The 27840-nt window shown below is 35.5% G+C and overlaps 1 protein-coding gene and 3 pseudogenes across 1 annotated transcript; 2 read left to right on the top strand and 2 right to left on the bottom strand.

Moving 5' to 3' along the window:
• Positions 1-105: 105 nt before the first annotated feature.
• Positions 106-1384, bottom strand: LOC111629600 (annotated as a pseudogene).
• A 1-nt stretch (position 1385) lies between these two features.
• On the bottom strand, positions 1386-2229 carry LOC111629599 (annotated as a pseudogene).
• Positions 2230-3072: 843 nt separating this feature from the next.
• On the top strand, positions 3073-3801 carry LOC111629598. Its single transcript, XM_023373499.1, has one exon. It carries the CDS (start codon positions 3073-3075, stop codon positions 3799-3801), a length of 729 nt encoding a protein of 242 aa, XP_023229267.1.
• A 10812-nt stretch (positions 3802-14613) lies between these two features.
• LOC111629577 lies at positions 14614-16478 on the top strand (annotated as a pseudogene).
• Positions 16479-27840: the final 11362 nt, after the last annotated feature.

Here is a 27840-nt window from a genome sequence, read left to right as displayed (position 1 = left end):
AAAATATTTGAAATTATATTTAAAAAATTTTTCAAAAGAAAATATGGCATTGTTCCACAGATACATGGAACACTGACAGATACTAAATCAATTAGTTCAATTCTTTCAAATGAAAGTTTCATAAATAACTCTTTTTGTTTTTTTGCACTGTAGAAATTGATCGTCATACTTAGCTTGTAATAAACATTGAAAAAGCTTATATAATTCAACAGTTAAAGTGAGAAATAAACCAGATGGATATGAAAGTCCTCCTCTATCAATTTCTTTAATATAACTTATAAGTTCAGGGTGTAAAATGTCAAATTCTAATTTTTTATCTAAACAGGATATTACTGACTTACACTTTTCACATGAAATCTTCTGTAATAATTTATGAACAGCATAACCAGCAATAAAAACTAAAATTTTAACAGTAGACAAAGGAACTGTTATCATTTCACATTCAATTGGAACATCATCCAAACATTCAAAACAAATATCCATCTGTGATTTAAAGGAATCTTGCATACAATTTTCTACTTGAGCTGACATCAAATCTTTAATATGGAAATTCCCTATTCTCTCAGATTTTAATTTCAGTAAACTTAAAATTTTTAATTTTTTTTCACATTCTAAAACCTGCACAACACTAACATGATAATTACCACCACACATTTGGCGATATTGTCCAAATCTAGCTTCAATATTATCTGTTTGGAACTTTCCCAAAAGTACAAACTTCAATGAAAATTTTTCAAACAAATATTCAATAAGATGAATCGTAGCATAAGTTGTATGTTTTAAAGCGAAATGTGTTTCATATGACAATCTTCCATAGTGTTGTTTCAAGTTAAATTTATCCCATGCATCCAAAAATTCTATAAAACAATTCAGAAATTTAATTTGCTCATCATTTTTAGTATATATTGGTCTGCAGTAAATATCTGTTAATTGTTTTCCCTTTTCTGGATGTTTTACATTCATTACATTCCACCATATTGCAATTCTTTCAATAAAATCTTGTCTGGATATAATCTGCATTTTGTGCAAATTCCTGCAGAGCTGCAGCTACTTTTTTATCAAAAAGTTTTACTGCATATGAAACATTTTGCCTTTCCAATGATAAAGAATATAATACCTTTAAAGACAAAGATGGTGCAAACTTCACAATTTTGCCTTCTTCTGCTCTTAATATCTCTTTTAGATGAAACAAACTAGCAATGCATTTTGTTTCCTTTTGTATGTCAGGATAAAAAAATGTCTGGTTAGTATGGTGTATATTCAGCCAATTATTTCAAATTGATTTTAATAAGTGCACAGAATCAAATAGTAAGAAAATCAATTCCTCTGAGAATGGATTCTTCACACATACTTTTAATTCACCACCACAAAAAAGAGTAAACATTTTACTCTTTTTTGAGATTTATTCTGTTGTTATCGGCAGTCATGGAAACAACTTGATAACCAATGCTTGCTACAACTTTCAACACTTGTTTTGTTAATTCCAACAACTGCTCAGCTTTAAGACTGCAAACTGGATGTAATGCAATAATAACTTTTTCTTTAGAAAATAATGATGCCACTAGAAATGCCAAAACACATTTAGCTTCTGACATTTTTTTATTTATTGCTAATCCATAAATTCTACCACCTTTGTATAATGACATGGGTTTTACATGTATTTCATCTAATTGTAGTATAACTATTTTATCTTTTGAGTTAAGGCATTGAACTTTTTCTTTAAGATATGTAATATGTTCTGTATTTGGATCAATATCATTAGTAATGCAACTAGTAAAACTGTAAATAGGATGTATGTGGTAATGTCAAAACATTACTATTTTTAATGAGCCTATATGCAATTGGAGAATGAAAAAATAACATGGAAGCCCATATTAAAGTCTCAGAACTGTATCTTGGTTGTTTCGAACTAAATAAATTTATCTGTTAACAGAGAAATGACAATTTTGTATTTGAAAATTCAAAAGAATCTTCACTCTTGGTACTTAAACATTCTAAGATGATTAGTGCAGCTTGATGCAGTTTATCTTTCATTTTTACTTCTGTTTTGTTATATCCTTGTAAATGACTCAATAATGCCTCAAATTTAGTCCATTGATCACACTTTTTTTCTGATCCTAACAGCCATTTAAAGTTTTTGTTATCCAATTGGGTTCCATTAAAATATATGCATATATCAAAATTTTGAAGCAATTTAATAGCATGGGTTACTTGTGGAATATCTGACATTGTAATTTTATATAATAAAACATATTCTGTATCAAATAAATACAACCAAGAATTTGCAACATGATTGGAAATACCATCTTTCAAATCTGCAAATGATTTAATGATATGTTTTTGGCACCATTCACAAAACTGTTGATTATCACGTTCAAATAATTCTTTTCTTCTGTCATTACCAGATTTTCTTTTGGCTGGAGGCTTATGTGAAAGGTAAGCTGGACAATTTGGAAATATGGAAGGATAGACATCTTCAGTTATTTTTGGTTTCAATCTAGGAACTATTAACCATGACCCATCATCTCTTTTTACTTTATTTTCTTTAATGATAAATTTGTCATCAAAATGTTTAATACACACAACACTGTTTTTAGAAGGAGAAAAGTCATTACGCCCCTCGATGTGGATTCCTGTCCGTGGTGAGGGGACCTCCCAGAGATGGTTTAGTAACTCTTCTTTACCATCCCTGGGATCTGAACGCCCACCCATGTGTTTGCCGTGCGTGGTACCCCGTATGCCGGAAAGGGGGATCCTGGTAGTTGAGGGGCAACATAACGTCCCCAACACACTGCTTTGGCCCCTGCTTCGGATAAACGGGAGGCTCAAATCAGGCTCCGTTTGAGTCAATCGGCTGGTCGTTGAGTCATTCTTGACCTCGGCTTGGAGTCAACCGATCGATGCAGACCGGGCGGACATGTCAGACAAGATGTGCTCTTCTTGACTGCATTGTGAGGGTATAGCTCCTGGGAAACCCTGGTGTGACGGTCTATGGGAATCTCCCATGTGACGGCATCCCCTTGTTGGGCCCCATGGTGGGTGAGGTCACCAGGAGCTGAACTGTTATTAAATATGGATTCACTAAAACATAAAACATGTACTGATGCATTACCACCAAGGGATGCCATTTCTTCCAATCAATCAGCATATCTTATCGTTCATGCTATGGGAGAAACACCTCTATCTAAACGTTCTCCTTTTTTGATTCAAAAATTGTTTGAATCGACCATTGGGAATCTTAAAAAAATTCAAAAACTGAGGTCAGGTGATCTACTTGTAGAAGCAGTCTCCCCTCAACAGTCAGCAAAGCTTCTGAAAATGAAGTCTCTAGGAGAAATAATGCTAACCATCACACCACACACAAATTTGAACTCGTCACGTGGTGTGATATCTGAAACCAATCTGACGTCTGAGGATGAATCAGATATTCACATTGGTCTCTCAGACCAAGGTGTCACTGCTGTTCGACGAATTTTGATCCGTCCTGATGGCAAGTTGATACCAACAAAACACCTTATATTGACTTTCAACAAACCAAGATTGCCATCTTCTGTTGCGGCAGGATATCTCCGTTGCCGAGTTTGCCCATACATTCCAAATCCGCTACATTGCTTTAAATGTCAGCAGTTTGGACACTCCCAAATATCATGCAGAGGAAAAAAAGCATGCGCACAGTATGGAAATGAAGACCACAAGAGTACTGAATGCACAAGTTCTTCATGCTGTGTAAACTGCAAAGATTCCCACCCTGCCTATTCTCGAAAATGCACTACATGGCAGAGAGAGAAAGAAATTCAGTGATTGAAGATTGTAATTAATATATCTTACCTGGAGGCACGTTGCATGGTCAATTTAAGTGCACCAGTGAAACAGAAGACATTTGCTGCTGTTCTGAAATCCACAAAGACATGTGGAGTTCAGACAGACATTTCTGTTTCACCAAATGAATCTCTGACTCGCCATGAAAAATGTCTGCTGATACCATCTACCAAAGCAACAGAAAAAGAGCAAAACCACTTATACCTAAAACAGGGGTAACAACTAAGAATGTGGGTTCCAAAAAAGCCAGTAAGAACCCACTTAATAAACAAAGGATAAAAGCAGCCCTCTCTAAATCAAAAAAATCGGAGACTCAGTCTATGAGCGAGTTCTCCGACTTCTCTGATGAAGAGAATAATAAGGGGGTGACACCACCAACATCACTTCCAAAAGAAAAACCCCCTGTAAAATTAAAGAGGGATAACCTTGCTAAAAATGCTGCCTCAAACACATAATGGATTATAAAATAATCCAATAGAACTGTCGTGGTTTCCGCAAAAACTTCTCTGACGTAAAACACTTGACATCACCTACCTCATCTCTCTGTGTGGCACTCCAGGAAACACATCTAAAACTTGGAAAAAAAAATTCTTTAAAAGGTTTCAATCTCTATCGCAAGGATGATGATAGCCACAACCATGCCAGTGGAGGTGTGGCTATTCTGGTTTCAAATCGCATTCCATCTTTATCGGTACAAATAACAACAGAGCTGCAAGCTGTGGCAGTCAGAATTTCTATTGGAGTAACTGTCACAGTTTGTTCTATATACCTGCCACCAGATGTCAGAGTCAATGAGGATGAATTGGATGCACTGGTTAAACAGCTGCCAACTCCATTCCTTTTACTCGGTGATTTCAATGGTCACAATCCTATGTGGGGCAGTCCCGACATTAACCGTCAAGGCAGGGCCATTGAAAGATTCATTGGCAATCAACAACAGTATTTATTTAATACAGGAGAAGTGACATACTTCCATGCTCCAACGAGAACATTTACAGCCATTGATTTAACCTTAGCAAGTCCAAACCTGTTTTCAGCATTTACATGGAAGGTTGGATGTAATCCACTCTCTAGTGANAATCAACAACTGTATTTATTTAATACAGGAGAAGTGACATACTTCCATGCTCCAACGAGAACATTTACAGCCATTGATTTAACCTTAGCAAGTCCAAACCTGTTTTCAGCATTTACATGGAAGGTTGGATGTAATCCACTCTCTAGCGACCACTTCCCAATATTTCTAAAATATCGAGGCAAAGAAAGCTGTGAAACAGCCCGTCCACCACACTGGAAACTGGAAACGGCAGATTGGCCGGCATTTTCCTCTTTGGCTAACATCACTGAGGAAATGGTCAATACTGCTGATATCAATGATGCAGTTGAAGTTGTCACTTCTAGTATTATTCAGGCAGCCGAAAAAACAATGGGAAAAACATCAACTAGATACCCAAAGCATCTGAAACCATGGTGGGACCAGAATTGCAAGGCAGCATTTAAAGCACAAAAGAAAGCATGGGAGATTTTTAGAAGATACCCCATTGCTAGAAATTTAGTTGCTTTTCGAAAAGCAAAGGAAATGCCAGAAGAATAAGAAGGCAAAGCCTAAGGGATTCTTGGAGGAAGTATGTTTCAAGCATAACATCTTCCACCAGCTCAAAAGCAGTCTGGGATAAAATCCATAAAATTAATGGGAAATATGCTTCTCACTCTCTGTCCATGCTTGAAAATAATGGCACAATAATAAGCGACATACAGGGTATTGCTGATTTATTAGGAGAAACATTTTCTGCTTCATCCAGCAATAATATGTTTTCAAGGAATTTTCAGGTTTATAAAGCCCATAGTGAAAAACAACATTTAAACTTTCACTCCTCATCTAATGAGGAATATAATGTGCCATTCACTAAAATTGAATTATATACAGCGATCTCTCGCTCTGGGAATAGTGCTGTAAGCCCGGATAAAATCCACTACAGCATGATTAAAAATCTGTCAAACAATTCCCTTTCTAATCTCCTGCATCTGTTTAACAGAATATGGAAAGAACATACTTTTCCAGACTCTTGGTGGCTATCTATTATCATTCCCATTCCCAAGCCAGGTAAAGATCTCAAGAATCCCTCTAATTACAGACCAATCTCTCTGACAAGTTGCCTGTGTAAACTCTTTGAGAGGATGGTAAACAGACGACTGATGTTCCTCCTAGAGGAAAAGAACTATTTTTCACCACATCAGAGTGGATTCCGTAGGAACAGAAGTACCACTGATAACTTAGTAAACCTTGAAACATCTGTACGCGAAGCGTTTGTTAGACGACAGCACTTAGTGTCTGTATTTTTCGATATAGAAAAGGCCTATGATCGCTGCTGGCGATACGGGATATTCCGTGATCTGTACGAATTCAGGTTGCGGGGTAACTTGCCAATTTTTATAAAAAACTTTTTACAGAATTGAAGATTCCATGTCAGGATAGGCAACACTTTATCTAGGCCTTTCACGCAAGAAGAAGGTGTCCCTCAAGGCTCTATTTTGAGCGTGACTCTGTTCGTAATTAAAATTAATAGCATAGCTAACTGTCTTCCTCCTAGTGTGAAACACTCTATATGTGGATGACTTTCAGATCTGCCAGTCTAGTAATATGAGTTTCATTGAGAGACAACTGCAAACCTTCCTAAATCGCATATATGATTGGTCCAAGACCAATGGCTTTAAATTTAATTCCTTTTGAGCCGCTCATTTTTTTAGAATTTTTAATTAAGCATAAAAAATACTTAAAACTTAAAAAAAACGAAAGAAATGCGTTAATTTTGAAGAAAAAGCTTCAAAGTCTAAAGTTTTTTTGTCTGGCCTTTCTGCGAAATTTAACACCGATGAGTTATTGTTTACACAGCTGGATGACCTTGAACACAGCTGGAGTCGGATTTCCCGGGACATTCTCATAGACATCGCGGGAGGACAAGGGTTTAAAGTGGGGTGACTTCAATCTAGCGGTATATTTTTAAAATATTTTTAAAAATTATAATTTTTATTGCGATTTCCGACCCCCCTAATTAATTAAACTTATATATAATAAAATGTATTAATTAAAAAAATTAAAAAACTATCGGAAGTCGTTTTTGACATCAGAAAGCAGCTTTAAATAACTTTACTGAAGGAAAATCGGTGCACTACAACTTTAGAATGATAAATTAATTTTGATAAAAAACTCCCATTAAAAAATCATTAAGCCTTAATCGAGCCTTATCAAAGGCTCATTAAAATCGCGATAAAATTTTTTCGCGCGCGCAAAAAATTCTGAAAAAATTTGGGGACCTAAAAAACATTCCAAAAATTCAAAAAAAATAATTTTTTCAAAAGTGGCCTTAACGACCGATTTTTACATAACGCTATAAAACTTGCTCGAGTCACACTCGAGCACGACTCAGAAGGGGTTAATGTAACGAAGACCTCGTGCATCCACTTTTGCCGAAGGCGTGGAATGCACGTGGATCCTGAAATTCATTTAAATGGGGATAAAATTTCAATGGTGAATGAGGCTAAGTTTTTAGGTGTTTCTTTCGACCAAAAACTGACATTCTTGCCACACTTGCGCAACCTGAAGAGTAGATGCCTAAAATCTCTGAAACTTCTAAAGGTATTATGCCTTTCATCCTGGGGAGCAGACAAATGTTTCATGCTCAGGATATATAGGGCCCTTGTCCGCTCGAAGTTGGACTATGGATGCATTGTTTATGGCTCTGCACGAGAATCTACTTTTCGGATGCTGGATCCAATCCATCATCAAGCCCTACGTTTGTGCACTGGTGCCTTTCGCACTTCTCCTGTACAAAGTCTGTATGTGGAGGCTTATGAGCCTCCACTATCTCTTAGGAGAGAACAGTTGTCTCTTTTTTATTATATAAAACAGAAATTTCATACTAAACCTTCAGTTGATTGTACAGTATCAGATACTCAGCTGAAAAGGCTATTTGAAGCTCGTACAAGTAGTGTTTCTACATTTGCCTTAAGAATGGAGAATGTAAGCAGCACGATTGACCTGAACACAAGCAACGTTTTACAGGCCGAGGTTGATAGTATACCACCTTGGTCAACTACTATGATAAATGTTGACTTCTGCTTAAAGCAGTTTCCCAAGGAATCCACCCCAGACTACATTTACAGACAGCACCTTTCAGAAATCCAACACAATGACAGGAATTTGATTCTTATTTACACCGATGGTTCTAAATCGGATGATTATGTTGGCTCAGCCTTTGTCTGCCAGGATGAAATCATGGCAGAGCAAATTACATCGAATTCATCTATCTTTACTGCAGAGCTGCATGCTATTCACTTAGCTTTAAAGTATGTGATTAGAAAAGGTCATCGTCGCTGCGTGATTTACACTGATTCAGTTAGTGCACTTCAGGCTTTGATCTCATGTGAACCTAGTTCTCACTCTATAGTGATTAAAATTCGTAAATTGTTTTGCTATCTTACTGCGAATGATTTCTTTGTAAAATTTTGTTGGGTCCCAGGCCATATAGGTATAAAAGGAAATGAAGATGCTGACTCAGCTACAAAGTCAGCTAGTTTCCACAGCATACGATGCATACTGAAGGAGGGGATTTGAAACTAGTTGTTAAAAAATGACTAGCAGAGAGATGGCAAGTTATGTGGAATGCACAAATCTACAATAAACTACATGAGATCAAACCGATGATATCAAATTGGACAGATAATAGGCAGTATGATAGGAGATCTGAGGTAGTCCTTGCTTGGTTGAGAATTGGACATACTTGACTGACCCATCAATATTTTTTGAAGGGTGATGATCAACCGGTATGTCAGTATTGCAATTGTACTGTAAGTGTTAAACACATACTTTGCAATTGTGCTGCTCTTGATCAATGTCGTAGACAGCATTTAGGAAATGCAAGTTTGAGTGAGATTTTGGGCCAGAGGCCAAATCTTGATAAGATACTGAACTTTTTGAAAGTTGTAAATATTTATAAAGAGATTTAATCAATTATTCATATACTTATTTATTTATTATATATTTATACCTGTGTTGTTGTTTTGTTTATTTGATCTTATTCATGTTTTTGTGTTGTATATATATTTTGTTTATTTATTTATTTATTTTTTTTACCTTTTGCCATGGTGCAGCATGGCCTGAATGGCTTTTGTGCCAGAAAACTCGTACCAACCAACCAACCGGAGCAGTCACCAATTATACTGGGTAGTCAGATGTTGTGAGGAGGAGGTGGAGGAACACTTTCTTCACACATTCGTACAGATACAAACTTTTTACATGTTGAAGTAGGTCTCTTTTTATTGATTTTTAATCGGAGTCAGATCCAGGGCATGCAGGGTGAACTCCTCTTGTTACATCCCTTGTTTTTTGGCAGCTGGCTTCTTGAAAAACATGCCCAAGGTGGTCTGTTTCTCTCTTCTCTTGAACATCTGTCGGAAATGACTAGCAAGGGTGTCATTGTAGAAATAATTGATCCTGTTGGCCTCAGCTGTGTTTGGATAATGAGTGTTGGTAAATTCCTAAACCTCTCCCCATTTGACAAGGAAGTTTTTGTCAACTTTCACTCCTTCTAATGATTTCTTGCTTTCTTTCAATTGAAATCACCTTTCTGTTTTTTTAGAAGCCATGATTTGCACAACACTTGAATAAATGTAAATACCCTGCACTGAGGTGATGTACAGTTGAGTAAACTTGCCTAATTCGTACTTCACTTATATCTCGACTCCGGTAATAGCTATTAGTGTCTTTAGTGGCAAAAAAGGTAAATAACAATCGGCCATATTACTATCTGACAGACAACACGCTGTTACACTGCTCCCGGCAAAAATATTGAAAAGGTAAGTTTTTTCAACTTTTTCTGTAATATTTTTGCACATTTCGTAAGAACTTTCTTCAAATTGGATTGTGTATAAGATTTTTAACTATCTGTGATGTATTAATGCGTATTTTTGTGATTTTATCTGATGTGATGATATATGCATATTTGTTGCCAAATTTTTTAGCGGCAAATGTAAAGTCTGTTCGACTCTTGCGCCTATTTCGTATTTGAGGCAAGTTCTTAAAATGTACTGGTATGATTCAGGAAAACCATTTTAGATGAATGTCACAATAAGCTACTACTGATTTGTAAACTTATTTGTTTACTAAGTTTCTGTTTTGAAAAATAACTGCAAAAGTTCAAAACAAATTAAAACTTAATTGTCTTTAATTCTAGAACAATATGTCAAAAAAGAAAATATAATTCTTGGATTAATGAAAATGTGAAAGAAGTGATTAAAAAATATAATGACGGGACTTTACAATTTAACGAAGTTTGTCGTGCATATAACCGAAACCAACATTTAGATGACATTTACAAGGATTGAATACACATCAAAGAATAGACTAGATAGGTTATTTTTCAAATCACTAAAACTGAATTTTAGTGCTGCTTGCGCATCGTGGATGCGAAACCATCCTGGTTCCTTAATAAAGCATATCCTCAAACCGTTTCTATGGACACAGGCATACATGGCTTCGAATCTTGCAGATTGTGGTCTTGCAATCACTTTAAGATCAGGGATGAGGAATATGTTGTTCTTGACAAAGATGCTAATCTAAATGAATCGGCGGAAGTCTCCCAGAATCTGGCAACTGAAAGGCTGCAAAAATAAACAGATACTTTAATGTGTGTGGCACAATCCAGTCAGACTACTGAGCGAGAACAGACTGAAGAAGTTGAGTACACACAACTTCCTGAGGTACCACTCGTTTGAGAATTGGGCATACTCGGTTGACTCATCAATACCTTTTGAAGGGTGAAGACCAGCCAGTATGCGAGTATTGCAACTGCTTTCTAAGTGTAAAACACATGCTTTGCAACTGCACAGCTTTTGATCAAAGTCATAGACAGCATTTTGGAAATGCAAGTTTGAGAGAGATTTTGGGCCAGAGGCCAAATCTTGACAAATTATTGAACTTTTTGAAAGTAAATAATATTTATAAACATATTTAATTATTTATCTAGGTTATGTTTATATATACCTTGTTGATTATTTATTTATTCATTTATGTATATATCTTGTTATTATTTACATGTGTATTGTTATATATTGTTCCGTTATTGATTTTGTTATTTATTAGTTTATTTATTTATTTATATTAAACATCTTACATTATATATATATATTTATTTATTTATACCATTTGCCTTGGCGCAGCTTGGCCTGTATGGCCCTTGTGCCAATAAACTCGAACGAACGAACTAACTAACTAACCAACAACTCGCCCTTCAGAAAAACAGCAAAATTAATGTCTGGAAGAGAAAGCGAAGGAATGTTCTTTAGGTATGAAAGTAAACATTTCTAAACAGTTTGAGTGATATTTGAAATAATATCTCCAATACGTCGTGTTCTTGGAAATTCAAGAAGAATAACGTATCAAAGAATCTTGGTGCAAAGAAAAGTAAAACTACTAAAATATCACAAAAGGAGAATTAAAAAAAAAACAAGAAGATGAAAATAACAGTTTGTAATGTAAATTATGCTAAGAAGACGTAAAAGAAAGCATGATCAAATGCACACAATGTGAGATATGAGTACATAAACTTTGCACAAGAACCAATAAAAAAAACAACGGATTACAACTGCGATGATTGTCAAGAATTGGCGAAAACCATCCGTCGAATTTGTTAAGAGTTAATTTACACATGTATTAATACATTATTGATTAAGATTTTGATTCTTAAGACTGCAAACCAATGATAGGATCTCAAAGTACAATTTAAGACCAATGGTCCTAAATTGTACTTATTTAGTGTTTTTTTAAATTGCTTATTTCTCAGAAGTTTATAAGATTTATGCTAAATTTGATTATGGTAGTAATAAAATATTTTTTAAATAGAAGTTACTTAAAATAAAAAATAATTTGTGTTTATTACTTTCAATAATATGATGGTTTTTCCTTAAGTGGTATGAATTAGGCAAGTTTACCCTATGTAATAAACAAAGAAGCAAGCAAAATCCCAACGGGAGCTCTGTATTTCAGATATATTGAATACTAATAATATATTCTAATAATACTAATGTATTATAAAAATAGCAGATTGTCATTGGCAACGGCAAAAGAGTGGATACATTATTCGCACTTGTTCGCAGAAAATGCATTGTTTGCCTCACGTAACTGCCGAACAGAAAGTCTGTTGTTTCCAGTGCCCGTTATTCGAGGCATACATTATACGAGGCACCACTTTAATTTTATAATAAACATATGGTCTTGCTTACTGGAATACAATTCAAATTAAATTATTGTATTTCCCAGATTTCCTAGAACGAAAATGGATCGAATGTACTAGATCTTAAATGCGCATAATCCTGCTGTCACAATGACAAATTTTAAGTGACAAAAATTCTTAAAACTTTGAATTTTATTTTTAATTTAAATTTAAAAACCTAAACATCCAATTTGCAAATCATCTCCCAAGATAATAAATTATTATAAAGAAGTAAAAATTCTCATGAGAACTGTTACCAGTAATAAGTTCACATAATTAATGATTGTTGAACGTAAGCATAATAGGAAAGATACCAGGAAAGAACTGGAAAATTTCTTATAAAATGTGTACTATGTTCACGCCTATGGATCACTGTAGGAGGAACGGAAAGCCCATACTTTATCAAATTTGGGTGGTAATAATTTTATAAAAAACATAATACTTACAATGCATGTCTTCACTTTTCATAAATGTAATGAAAGCAAAACTCTTAGATCTTTTCTTTCGGTTTCTTACAAGTTTTAACTAAAATGTTAAAAAGTTTTAATTAAACAACGGTATATTTATTTTTGTGCTGTTAAACATCAATTATTATATTTTAAGTTTCATTTTAAAAAATTCGATAAAACTTTACCTTTGGAAATCTTTGAAAATATGGTTTAAATGTGAGATTTATGGTTTTCTTAATTAGTTCATTAATTTGCAAATTTTCCATGCAAGGAACAAGCAAATATTTCATCTTAAATTCGAGCTGACAAAAAATTTCACCCACTACATAATGTTACAATTTTAAAATAAAAACAGATTTCCTGTTTGGTTTTTAAAGCTCAGTTTTAGTTTTTTGTAAAAGTCAAAACTGTGGTTTTGTAATAAATAAACCGACTTATTCTTCACATGCTGTCTGGTTCATAACATCTGTATATGCTTAATTTTTCTTTTCTTTTTTTAACCAGACGTTTAGACATCAAACATTTCAGTTTCATTTTTAAAATATGGGACTCCCATTATGTTTTTGACAATTTCCCTCATTAATGTCTACAGGCATAGCCAAAACACTACATTTTGTTGTAAAGATTTTGCAACTATTGCAATAATATTTTGTTGCCAAAAATTATCTCAAGACTGGTTTAATTTTCTCTGAACCTAATTTACAGATTTGGATATATTCTGCATTCCTGCAAATATAAACTCTATAAAATTTATTTACATTTAAAATTCTAAAAACACTTACTTTTTTTATGGGTCCAAAACTTTCGAATAGTTGTTGCTTGTCGATCTTTAATGGACTGTAAAAATATGAAAGTACTGTGGTTTTGCAAAAAATGTTTAATGCGGAATGAAACACTGGTACAAAATGGCCGCTACGAATGGCCGTTACAAAACTACTCTCGTTCACAAACTTTTAAATTATAATTTTTTTTTTTTAATGACAAAAATACGGTGGCGCTTGAGGCGCTAACATCCTGGCCCGCATTGAAGTAATACTTCAATAAACAATGTTAAACATAAATTTAAATTTAATAATTACAACAGAAATGACACGTATAGGTCACCAAGACGAACAATATTTTCTTCCTAGATGGATGGTAACAGGAACAGTTTGGTTATGCTTCTCTTAAAAATACCCTTAGGCGTTTTCAGCAAAACCACTCTCACCTTTCCGTCAGATTCTTTGATTACTTCTTGTATTCGGCCCATCAGCCAACTACCGGGTGGAGATTTTCATCCTTTAAGAGAATCATTGAGTTTGGTTTTATATTGTTTTTTTCAAATTGCCACTTATGTCGGGCCTGTAAGTTGTTTAACCTTCTGTGAGTCGCATGGGTCTGACAGACCCGACGCGATTTTTAGTCAAAATTTCTTAATATTAAATATTTTTTGAAAAATTTCATAAAGGAAATGCATACCAAAATATTTAAATAAAACACAATTTCGGGATATTTATGTTCAAAATTTTAGCTTATTTAACCTTCTGTGAGTCGCATGGGTCTGACAGACCCGACGCGATTTTTAGTCAAAATTTTTTAATATTAAATATTTTTTGAAAAATTTGAAAAAATTAATATTCCTCAAACTTTTTAATTAGATTAACATGCTGTTAAAATTTTTTGCATAGCAACGCTCATTTTTTAGAAAAAAAATGCTTTACGAGTCGCATGGGTATGACAGACCCATGCGACTCACGGAGGGGGTAAAAAAACGTCAATTAATTTGTCGCCGTTGCCGATAGCGAGTGTCGCAATAACTTTATCGCGCTGAAGTTGTCGCGCGGTGTCTATTATACTTTATAATATCGTTATTTATTTATATATTTATATTTTTGTTTTTTTTGTTATAATATTGTTTTCAAAATTAATGTCTAATTAACTTTTAATCATTTTAATTATTATTCTATTTTTATCATATAATTTTTATATATTACTTATGATGATTCTNAGTTTTGACCTCGGCTTGGAGTCAACCGATCGATGCAGACCGGGCGGACATGTCATACAAGATGTGCTCTTCTTGACTGCATTGTGAGGGTATAGCTCCTGGGAAACCCTGGTGTGACGGTCTATGGGAGTCTCCCATGTGACGGCATCCCCTTGTTGGGCCCCATGGTGGGTGGGGTCACTAGGAGCTGAATTTTAAAATCTAAATATGGATTCATTAAAACCTAAAACATGTACTGATGCATTACCACCAGCCTACCTTATCGTTCATGCCATGGGAGAAACACCTCTATCTAAACGCTCGCCTTTTTTGATTCAAAAATTGTTTGAATCGAACGTTGGGAATCTGAAGAAAATTCAAAAACTGAGGTCAGGAGATCTACTTGTAGAAGCAGCCTCACCTCAACAGTCAGAAAAGCTTCTGAAAATGAAGTCTCTAGGAGACATAATGGTAACCATCACACCACACACAAATTGAACTCATCACGTGGTGTGATATCTGAAAGTGATCTGATGTCTGAGGATGAATCGGATATTCAGATCGGTCTTTCAGACCAAGGTGTCACGGCTGTCCGACGAATTTCAATCCGTCGAGATGGCAAGTTGATACCAACTAAACACCTTATCCTCACCTTTGGAAAACCGTCATTGCCATCTTTTGTTACAGCAGGCTATTTGCGCTGTTCAGTTCGCCCATATATTCCAAACCCGCTGCGTTGCTTTAAATGCCAGCGGTTTGGACACTCACAAACATCCTGCCGAGGTAAAAGCCTATGTGCACAGTGTGGAATTGAAGGACACCAGAGTACTGAGTGCACCAGTACTCCACGCTGTGTAAACTGCAACGATTCCCATCCTGCCTACTATCGGAAATGCTCTGCATGGCAGAGAGAGAAAGAGATTCAGCGGGTTAAAACTGTAAACAATCTATCTTATCCAGAGGCTCGACGCATGGTCAATCCAAGTGCACCTTTAAAACAGAACACTTTTGCAGCTGCTTTGAAGTCTACAAAGGAAATTGGGGTTCAAACAGATATTTCTGTTCCCCCAAATGAATCTCTCACACGCCATGCGAAATGTTTGCTTACACCATCCACCCAAACACCAGAAAAGGAAAATATAAAACTGAAAACACCCCTACCTAAAACAGGGGTAATAACAAGAAACCTGGGTTCCAAAAAGGCAAGTAAGAACCCGTTAAACAAACAGAGAGTGAAAGCTGCTCTCTCTAAATCTAAAAAATCAGAGGCTCAATCTATGAGTGAGTCTCTGACTTCTCTGAAGAAGAGACCCACAAGGAGGTTACAAAAGAAATGTCACTTCCAAAAGAGAAACCCCCTATTAAATTAAAGAGGGATACCCATGCAAAGAATGCTGCCTCAAACACATAATGGATTATAAAATAATCCAATGGAACTGTCGTGGTTTCTGCAACAACTTCTCTGACATTAAACACTTGACATCATCTACCTCATCTCTTTGTGTGGCACTCCAGGAGACTCATCTAAAACCTGGAGAAAATATTTCTTTAAAAGGATTCGATCTTTACCGCAAAGATGATGACAGCCACAACCGTGCCAGTGGAGGTGTGGCTATTGTAGTTTCAAATCACATTCCATCCTTGCCGGTACAAATCACCACTAATTTGCAAGCTGTGGCAGTCAGAATTTTAATTGTAGTAACTGTCACAGTTTGCTCTATATACTTGCCACCAGATGTCAGAGTCAATGAGAATGAATTGGATGCCTTGGTTGAACAGCTACCAACACCATTTCTTTTACTGGGTGACTTCAATGGTCACAATCCTATCTGGGGCAGTCCCGACATCAATCGTCGAGGCAGAGCCATTGAGAGATTTATAGGTAATCACCAACTGTACTTATTTAATACTGGAGAAGTGACATACTTCCATGCCCCATCAAGAACGTTCACTGCCATTGATCTATCATTAGCAAGTCCGAAACTGTTTTCAGCATTTACATGGGAGGTTGGATGTAATCCACTCTCTAGTGACCACTTCCCAATATTTCTAAAATATCGAGGCAGAGAAAGCTGTGAAACAGCCCGTCCACCACGCTGGAAACTGGAAACGGCAGATTGGCCTGCATTCTTTTCTTTGGCTAACATCACTGAGGAAATGGTCAATACTGCTGATATCAATGATGCAGTTGAAGTTGTCACTTCTAGTATTATTCAGGCAGCAGAAAAAACAATGGGGAAAACATCAACTAGATATCCAAAGCATCCGAAACCATGGTGGACCAGAATTGCGAGGCAGCATTTAAAGCACAAAAGAAAGCATGGGGGATTTTCAGAAGATACCCTCAGTGCTGAAAATTTGACTGCTTTTAAAAAAGCAAAGGCAAATGCGAGAAGAGTTAGAAGGCAAAGCCAAAGGGATTCTTGGAGGAAGTATGTTTCTAGTATAACATCATCTACTAGCTCAAAAGCAGTCTGGGATAAAATCCATAAAATCAATGGGAAATATACTTCTTATTCTCTGTCCATGCTAGAAAATAATGGCACAATAGTCAGCGATATACAGGGTATTGCCGATTTATTGGGAGAAACATTTTTTGTATCATCTAGCAATATTATATATTCAAGGAATTGTCAGGTTTACAAAGCTTAAATAGAAAAATAGTGTTTAAACTATCATTCCTCATTTAATGAGGAATATAATGTGCCATTTATTGGAATTGAATTACATACAGCAATCTCTCACTCAGGTAATAGTTCTGTAGGCTTGGATAAAATCCACTACAGCATGATTAAAAATCTTTCAAACAATCTCTTTGTAATCTCCTGCATCTGTTTAACAGAATATGGACAGAACATACTTTTTTTGACTCTTGGAGGCTATCTATTATTATTCCCATTCTCAAATTAGGTAAAGACTACAAGAATCCCTCTAATTACAGACCAATCTCTCTGACAAGTTGTCTGTGTAAACTCTTTGAAAGAATGGTAAATAGGCGCCTGATGTTCCTCCTAGAGGAAAAGAACTACTTTTCACCACAGTGGATTAACATAACAGTGGATTTCGTAGGAACAGAAGTACCACAGACAATTTAGTAAACCTTTAAATCTTTATACGCGAAGCGTTTGTTAGACGACAGCACTTAGTGTCTGTATTATTTGATATAGAGAAGGCCTACGATTGCTGCTGGCGACACGAAATACTTTGTGATCTGTACCAATTTGCATTACGAGGTAACTTGCCAATTTTTATAAAAATCTTTCTGCAGAATTGAAGATTTCATGTCAGGATAGGCAACAATTTATCTAGGCTTTTTACGCAAGAAGAAGGTGTTTCTCAAGGTTGTATTTTGAGTGTGACTCTGTTCCTAATCAAAATCAACAGCATAGCTAACTGTCTTCCTCTCAGTGTGAAACACACACTGTATGTTGATGACTTTCAGATCTCCTGTTAGTTTAGTAATATGAGTTTCATTGAGAGACACCTGCAAACCTTTCTAAATCGCATATACGATTGGTCCAAGACCAATGGCTTTACATTTAATGCAATGAAGGCCTTGTGCATTTACTTTTGCCGAAGGCGTGGAATGCACTTGGATCTCGAAATTTATTTAAATGTGGATAAAATTCCAATGGTGAATGAGGCTAAGTTTTTAGGTGTTTCTTTTGACCAAAAACTGACATTTTTGCCACAGTTGTGCAACCTGAAGAGTAGATGCTTAAAATCTCTGAAACTTTTAAAGGTATTATGCTGCTCATTTTGGGGAGCAGACAAATGTTCTATGCTTAGGTTTTATAGGGTTCTTGTCTGCTCGAAGTTGGACTATGGATGCATTGTTTATGGCTCTGCACAAGAATCTATTCTTCGAATGCTGGATCCAATTTATCATCAAGCTCTACGTTTGTGCACTGGTGCTTTACGCACCTCTTTTGTACAAAGTCTGTATGTGGAGGCTTATGAGTTTCCACTATCTCTTAGGAGAGAACAGTTGTCTTTTTTTTATTATATAAAACAGAAATCTCATACTAAACCTTCAGTTGATTGTACAGTATCAGATACTTAGCTGTAAAAGCTATTTGAAGGTTGTCCAAGTAGTGTCTTTACATTCTCTATAAGAATGGAGAATGTGAGCAGCACCATTGACCTGAACATAAAGCAACATTTTACAGGCTGAGGTTGATAGTATACCACCTTGGTCAACTACTGTGATAAATGTTGACTTTTGCTTAAAGCAGTTTTCCAAGGAATCTACTTTAGACTACATTTACAGACAACACTTTTCAGAAATCCAACACAATGACAGGAATTTGATTCCTATTTACACTGACAGTACTAAATCAGATGATTATGTTGGCTTAGCTTTTGTCTGCCAGGATGAAATCGTGGCAGAGCAAATTACATCGAGTTTATCTATCTTTACTGCAAAGCTGCATGCTATTCACTTAGCCTTAAAGTATGTGATTAGAAAAGGTCATCGTTGCTGCGTGATTTACACTGATTCAGTTACTGCACTTAAGGCTTCGATCTTGTGAACCTAGTTCTCACTCTGTAGTGATTAAAATTTGTAAATTGTTTTGCTATCTTACTGCGAATGATTTCTTTGTAAAATTTTGTTGGGTCCCAGGCCATGTACTGTAGGTATAAAAGGAAATGAAGATGCTGACTCAGCTGCAAAGTCAGTTAGTTTTCCACAGCATACAATGCATACTGAAGGAGGGGATTTGAAACTAGTTGTTAAAAAACTACTAGCAGAGAGATGGCAAGTTATGTGGAATGCACAAATCTACAATAAACTACATGAGATCAAATCGATGATATCAAATTGGACACATAATAGGCAGTATGATAGGAGATCTGAGGTAGTCCTTACTTGGTTGAGAATTGGACACACTTGACTGACTCATCAATACATTTTGAAGGGTGATGATCAATCGGTATGTCAGTATTGCAATTGTACTGTAAGTATTAAACACATACTTTGCAATTGCATTGCTTTTGATTAATGTCGTAGACAGCATTTCGGAAATGCAAGTTTGAGTGAGATTTTGGGCCAGAGGCCAAATCTTGATAAGATACTGAACTTATTGAAAGTTGTAAATATTTATAAAGAGATTTAATCAATTATTCATATACTTATTTATTTATTATATATTTATACCTGTGTTGTTGTTTTGTTTATTTGATCTTATTTATGTTTTTGTGTTGTATCTATATTTTGTTAATTAATTAATTTATTTGTTTACCTTTTGCCATGGCGCAGCATGGCCTGAATGGCTATTGTACTTGAAAACTTGTACCAACCAACCAACCAGAAGGTATCTTACTACAAACAATTTGATTGCTTTTCAAAAAGAAAAGGCAAATGCCAGAAGATTAAGAAGGCAAAGCCAAAGGGATTCTTGGAAGAAGTATGTTTCCCAAGAATCCTTACACATCTTCCATTTGCTCAAAAGCAGTCTGGGATAAAATTCATAAAATTAATGGGAAATATACTTCTCAGTCCCTGTTTATGCTAGAAAATAATGGCACAATAATCAGCGATATACAGGGTATTGCTGATATGTTGGATGAAACATTTTCGTCTTCATCCAGCAATATTATGTATCCAAGAAATTTTCAGGCTTATAAAGCCCAAAGTGAAAAACAATATTTAAACTTTCACTCTTCATCGAATGAGGAATATAATGTGTAATTTACTATAATTGAATTACATTCAGCATCTTTCTCTTGGGGAATAGTGCTGTAGGCTTAGATAAAATACCTTACAGCATGATTAAAAATCTGTCAAACCATTTCCTTTGTAATCTCCTGTGTCTGTTTAACAGAATATGGATAAAACATACTTTTCTTGACTCTTGGAGATAATTTATCATTATTTTTATTTTGAAGCCAGGTGAAGACCACAAGAATTTCTCTAATTACAGACCAATCTCTCTCACAAATTGCCTGTGAAAACTTTTTGAGAGAATGATAAACAGGCGTCTAATGTATCTCTTAGAGAAAAAGGAATACTTTTCACCACATCAGAGTGGTTTTCGTAGGAACAGAAGTACCACTGATAACTTAGTAAACTTTGAAACATCTATACGCGAAGGACAGCACTTAGTGTCTGTGTTTTTCTGACATAGAGAAGGTCTATGATCGCTGTTGGCGAAACGGGATACTTCGTGATCTGTATGAATTTGGGTTGAGGGGTAATTTGTTAATGTTTATAAAAACTTTTTACAGAATCGAAGATTCGAAGTCAGGACTGGCAACACTTTATCTAGGTTTTTCACACAAGAAGAAGGTGTTCCTCAAGGTTCTATTTTGAGTGTGACTGTGTTCCTAATTAAAATTAACAGCATAGCTAACTGTCTTCCTTCCAGTGTGAAACACTTTTTGTATGTGGATTACTTTCAGATCTCCTGTCAGTCTAGTAATATGAGCTTCATTGAGAGACAACTTGAAACTTCTTTAAATCGTATATATGATTGGTCCAAGACCAATGGGTTCACGTTTAATGCAGCGAAGACATCGTGCATCCACTTCTGTTGAAGGTGTGGTTTGCACCTGGATCCAGAAATTTACCTAAATGGCGATAAAATTCTAATGGTGAATGAGGCTAAGTTTTTGGGTGTTTATTTTGACCCAAAACTGACATTCTTGCCACACTTGCGCAACTTGAAGAGTAGATTCCTAAAATCTCTAAACCTTTTAAAGGTACTATGCTGCTCATCCTGGGGAGCAGACAAAGTTTCTATGCTCAGGATTTATAGGGCCCTTGTTTACTCTAAGCTTGACTACGGTTGCATTGTTTATGGCTTTGCGCGAGAATCTACTCTTCGGATGCTGGATCCAATTCACTATCAAGCACTACGTTTGTGCACTGGTGCTTTTCGAACTTTTCCTGTAGAAAGTTTGTATGTGGATGCTTATGAGCCTCCACTATCTCTCAGGAGAGAACAGTTGTCTCTATTTTACTATATAAAACAGAAATCTCACACTAAATTTTCAGTTGATTGTACAGTATTAGATACTCAGCTGGAAAGGTTATTTGAAGCTTGCCCAAGCAGTATCTCTTCATTCGCCATAAGAATGGAGAATGTGAGCAGCACAATTGATCTGAATACAGGCAACATTTCACAGCTAGAGGTCTGTAATATATGTCTTTGGTCAATTCCAGCAATAGATGTTGATTTAAGCTGAAAGCACTTCCTGAAAGAAACCACGCCAGACTATGTCTACAGACAGCACTTTGCAGAAATTCAACATCGTGACAGGAATTTAATTTTTATTTTTACAGATGGATCTAAATCTGATGATTACATTGGCTCAGCTTTCGTCTGCCAGGACGAAATCGTGGCAGAACAAATTGCATTGAATTCTTTTATTTATTCACCACAGTTGCATGCTATTTATTTAGCTTGAAAGTGTATAAATAGGAAAGGTCATTGTTCCTGTGTTATTTACACTGACTCAGTTAGTGCACTTCAGGTTTTGATCTCATTTGAACCTAGTTCTCACTCTATACTGATTAAAATTCGTAAGCTTTTTTGCCATCTTACTGCGAGAAATTCCTTTGTAAAATTTTGTTGGGTCCCAGACTATGTAGGTATAAAAGGAAATGAAGAAGCTGACGCAGCTGCAAAGGCAGCTAGTCCTTCACAGCATATAATGCGTATTTAAGGAGATGATTTGAAGCTAGTTGTTAAAAAACGACTAGCAGAGAGATGGCAAAACGTGTGGAATGCACAAGTTCGCAATAAACTACATGAGATCAAGCCAAATATAGAAAATTGGGCACATCATAAACAGTATGACAGGAGATCTGAAGTAATTCTTAGTCGTTTGAGAATTAGGCATACTCTATTGACTCATCAATACCTGTAGAAGGGTGAAGACCAGCTAGTATGTGAGTATTGCAACTGTTTTCTAAGTGTAAAACACATGCTTTGCAACTGAATAGCTTTTGATTAAAGTCATAAACAGCATTTTGGAAATGCAAGTTTGAGAGAGATTTTGGGCCAGAGGCCAAATCTTGACAAATTATTGAACTTCTTGAAAGTGAATGATATTTATAAACATATTTAATTATTTATCTAGGTTATGTTTATATATATTTTGTTGATCTTTTATTTATTCATTTATGTATATACATTGTTACTATTCACATGTGTATTGTTACATATTGTTTTGTAATTGATTTTGTTATTTATTTGCTTATTTATTTATTTTAAACATATTACATTACATATATATCAAATAAAATAATAAGTTATATATATATATATATCTTGTTATTTACATTTTAATTTTTATATTTTTTCGTTATTGGTCTTTGTCTTTTTTGTCTTTATTTTTTTATATTATATTATATTGTTATTTTTTTATTTATTTACACTATTTGATGTGGCGCAGCTTGGCCTATGTGGCTTTTGCGCCGGAAAAACTTAACCAACCAACCAACCAATAGTTTTCGATATAGTTGTGCAAACCATTGTTGGTGAAGAACTAACTTCATGCTGTTTTTTTGCTAAGATGTGAACCGGGATAATCCCTGCGGGCACAAGTAAAGCATCAGTTGATGTTGTACTGTACCCCTTTCCAATTTTCAGTGCTGCTCTTCTATGTATGGATAGTAATTTTCTACGAATATGTACTGTACATTACTAAGAGCATCATGCCATATTGGAGTGTCATAAAGAATAACTGGTTCTATAGCCATCCTGTATACCATTTTACTGTTGTTGATGTTTAAGCCCCAATTTTTACCAATGATTCAATTGAGTAGATTTGTTTTTTGTTTTATTCTTTTACTTATTTTTTTGATGATGTGATTCCAGTTCAGATTCTGATCAAAATAAATACCTAGGTATTTAAAAACATACACTTGTTTTATCGTATTGTTATCGATCCGTAGTTTTAGTGTCTTTTGTAGTTGGCACTTTTTATTTTTTTGAGTAAATACCATTGCTGTGCTCTTCTTGTAATTGACAGGAAGCATGTGTATTGCATTCCATTGATGAATTTTTTGTAATGTTTTGTTTGCCTTTTCTGTCAGTCTGCCACAGTTTTTATTAGTAACTATAGCAACCAGATCGTCTGCAAATGCCTGGACTTTTATGTCATTATTAAGGCTAAAGCTCATTAACAAACTGTCGAACACCAGGTTCCACAGTGCCGGCCCACTATTAATAGGGGAGCCTTGGGGGCAACCCTTATTAATATCTTCACTTATATGTACAGTATATGGTTAGAGTTGAACTCAATTGTCCTGTTACTTATATAGTTGATTATTGGTCACAAATTGACATTAAAGAAAATATCGGGTAACTGATTGGGTTGAATCTGTTTACAAAGGTTGCTATATAAGTTAAAATAAAGGAGGATGAATGAAATAGTACTAAAGTAAATAAAGTTCAGACGGTTACGTTATAAAATGGTATAGATTGTTATCACCTGTAATTGGGTAGAAAATACGAGGTGGGTGGGGTTTAGAATAGAATAAAATACCCATCTGTATCTTATGTAACATTAAATACTTAGTTTACTCATGTATGTTTTAAACGTTTTTTTTTTTGTTATGACGTTGGACATTCACGACCTCTCTCTTTGCCTGCGTGTTTTAAACTGCTTAATATTTTTTAAAAAACTACGTATTTTAAAAAAACTGCTAGAGAGTCAGAAGCATGTTACTGTATTTTTAATTTTGTCTGAAGCTGAAACAGATAAACCTATTACACAGCTCAGTTATCTTTTTCTAGAAAATACCTTTTTAACTTCTGTGAGCATTAAGAAACCTATTTAATTTTGATGCCTTTCAAAGTGGGCATAAAAATTAAATTTTCAGCCCTTCAAAGTGGGCATGCGAGGTTCAACATATTGTGGACAGACTGCTCATAAAAATTTTGGAATTCACTGATACGGATTTGTTTTCCGATCTTGCGATTTAGAGATATGCAGAAGGCAGGATGTAACGGCTATCTTGCTTCTCTGTGCTCTACATATAACAACAACAATACTACTATATTTGGTAACAGCAGTGTGGTCATGTAAAATATAATACAGCTATTGCCACATTGACAGGGACGATAATAAACTTTGATAAAAGCAGAACAATAATCGTGACGACTTTTATTTGTGGGTCTACTGTGCTTAAAATGCAAAATGTTGTTGAAAATCGTGGTTCTGCTTTTAAATGGCCCGAGTAGGTTGGAGATATAAACATTACTTTTAGTTACCTTTCTAATTATTTTTGAAGTGAAAGAAGTATTTTTAATTAAAAATTTCTGTTATTCGTTGCATAATATCGTGCTTTCCAGAGACACATTGAAAGAACAAAACGTTTTGTAACAAATGAACTTGCAATTGAATAATATTGTGAAGAAATATTTGTATTTACTTGGAACGTATTGTGTAAATACTTTTATCGTCAACAATGGCAAATGTTTTTGTATAGAATATTGATTCGAGTAATGTCAATAATACAACGGACTAATTAAAATCTTATTTTTCATTGTTCTTTTCATTATTGAAGCTGAAAATACAGCAGCTGTTCATGTACATTTTAAATTATTAAAACATAAATGAAGTAAATGTTCGTACTGAACGGGTGCAAAACATTTTAATAAATGGATGAAAATTACTAGTAATTAATTTGTCTTTTGTATAATAAGTTTATAAAAATTTAAATTTCAGTGTTGTGGTATTAAAAAAATAGTAAGTATAACATTTTGTTACTTGGTTTTTAGTTGATTATTATTATTGCAAATATTCAATTTTTCATTTAAATTAAAATTTAAAATAGACATACTTCTAGAAACTAACAACGCAACTTTACCGTCACTGTCATTGATTTTAGCTTTCTCTACCGTTTTAACAAATATCTGATAGTCATAAAGTCCTGCTGACAACATAACAGATGCTTCTAAGTGGCAAGCGAATAATTGTAAGAAATTAGGATATACTGTAGTCCATTTTATGTAAAGCGGGCTACATGCTTTTGAAAATTTACAATTGATCTATTTGTCATGGAAAATCAGTTTTCCTTTTCACAAAAAAGAATATTTTTTTACTTACAAGGGACCTTACGGTCTTGGAAATTCAGTTTGGAATGAGACTTGGCAGTTTAGAAGCCTTTTATTAAGAATTGAATAAAATTACAAAGAGATATAAAAATTATAAGTGACACAGCGGGAGTATAGTTCCCTGAATAGATATAGAGTGATTTACAGAGTTGTATGTACATGGGCATTTTTTGCCTGATAATACTAATATAAATTGATACATTGTAACCACGTGACTAGGGCTCATAGCCAGCCATAGCACATGAGGGTATATGAATAACAATGTTTAAACAGTGAGTGCGGTAGGGCACTAGCCTGCCATTGTATCTGAGGATATATGGATATACAAATATTTATACAGTGAGCGTGACATGGGCACTAGCCTGCTATAGTACAGGAGGGAATATGGATATACAAATAATTGAACAGTGAGCGTGACATGGGCACTAGCCTGCCAGGACAGGGGATGATTTCCCTTGTGTAGTACATTAGTTGTGGTATTGTGACGGTTGTTAGGACTGGGTACATGGTTTGACCATGTGTACAGTACATGGGTACATGGTTTGACCTCTTCTGTGGGGAATTCGCCTCTGGCTCTGGTGCATCTTGGCCTGTCGTGGCTGGAGATGCTGATGATGCCGGTGCCGCTGGAAAGTTGGGCCTAGAAAGAGAGTGGGATAGCAGCACCTCCCTATATGTGGGGCGTCTTAGCGGGGTACCTATTGGGGTACCCTGAGAAGGAGTTTGAGTCTGAGTTTGTCTTGGCGGAGACTGTTGAGTTAGGTCTGATGCCACTGGGACCGGCTGTTGGACGTTTGGGGACCTCGCTTGTTGGAGTGGACTGGTGATGGTCTCAGGGCCCAGGCCTGGTTGGTTAGCAGATGGGGCCTTTGGGGAGGCTCTGTATTCCTGCTGGGAGTTGGCTGGTGAGTTGACTGGGCCTTGTGAACTTGACGGGTTCTCGCCCATATCAGTTGACAATCTCACTGGACGGGTTCTCCTTCTGCGGCGTGGTCTAGGTTCCGTTGGTGATGGTGGCCATCGCCACCATCACCAACGGAACGATCACCATCACCAACTATCGACGAACGATCACTTGAGGCTGGGGAGGGTGTCTCCTTTGGGCGAGAGTTTTTAATGACATACCTTTTCTGCGGTCTTGTCGGGATGTGGGTCAGCCTTTTATTAACTGGTGGTGGGGGTGGAGGTGAGGCTGCAGCTATACTATTCCTGCAGACATCCGATTTAAGCTGGTGGGCTTTAATGTTCTTAAGGCGGTCTAGGATAAGGCCGCAAGCCCGGCATTCAAACAGTAGTGTAGTGTTATATACATGCTTGAGATGCTTCATGAGACCAGCATGATCTGAGTAATCATGGGAAATCGGCAGGCAGAGATGACAACTATGCGGTGGATGTAGTGGCACCAAGACCGTCACTTCTGACATGGCTTTTTGTTTTTTATTGCCTTCCGGGATATCTTTTTTCAAGAATGAAATCAAATTGACATCGAACATTTCCATTAAATGCAGTAATTTCACATTTCGGTTACAGATTCTTGTATCCTGTTTTGTAGTATTGAATATAGAAAAATCGTTACTAATTCTCCCACCAAGACGGATAAGTTAGAGTTTGAAGTCACGCTCCATTTTTAACACCCGGTTATTAATTGTAAGTAAGAGCAAGCGACAACACCTGGTACAAAATATTCTTCAATTATATGAATATGTTTTTAAATCTTAACAACTTAGTCAAATAGCTCCCTACGAGTGGAATTCAGAGACGTAGTATACCTGAAGGGTCTCCACCCAGAAGAATTGTAAAGCGCACTAACCAGAAGATTCCAAGAAAAAAAGGGCTCTAAAATTTTAAGTGCAGCTTATATACCGATCGATTCTACATTATGGCAGTACAGCAAAGTGGCTGAGTCCGTAGCGCACTTGCTTGCAACGCGGTGCGACCTAGGTTCGATTCTACCTTCGGCAAACTATTTTTTTTTTATTGGTTTAAAAATTTATAACAACTTTAAAATAAAGTTAATGACGTAAAAATATTATCAATTAAATCATAAATACTTTTATTTTATTTATGAAATGACTGTTACAGCGGATTAAAATGTGAATTAAAGATAACATTTTATTTTTCAAAAGTTGAATAATTTCAAATGCATTTTTAATAGAGGTAAATTAAAACTTTAATTACCACTTTAACAAATTTTCGGGTAGGGTTTTATTTAATATATATGTTATTATTTTATTTATATATTTTTAATATAAATTATATTCAGTAAT

Source organism: Centruroides sculpturatus, unplaced genomic scaffold (assembly GCF_000671375.1).
Source record: "Centruroides sculpturatus isolate CEXI.00-Female unplaced genomic scaffold, Cexi_2.0 scaffold652, whole genome shotgun sequence".
Taxonomy (NCBI): domain Eukaryota; kingdom Metazoa; phylum Arthropoda; class Arachnida; order Scorpiones; family Buthidae; genus Centruroides; species Centruroides sculpturatus.
The sequence above is the reverse complement of the archived record's forward strand: the minus strand, read 5'-3'. Positions and strand labels throughout refer to the sequence as shown.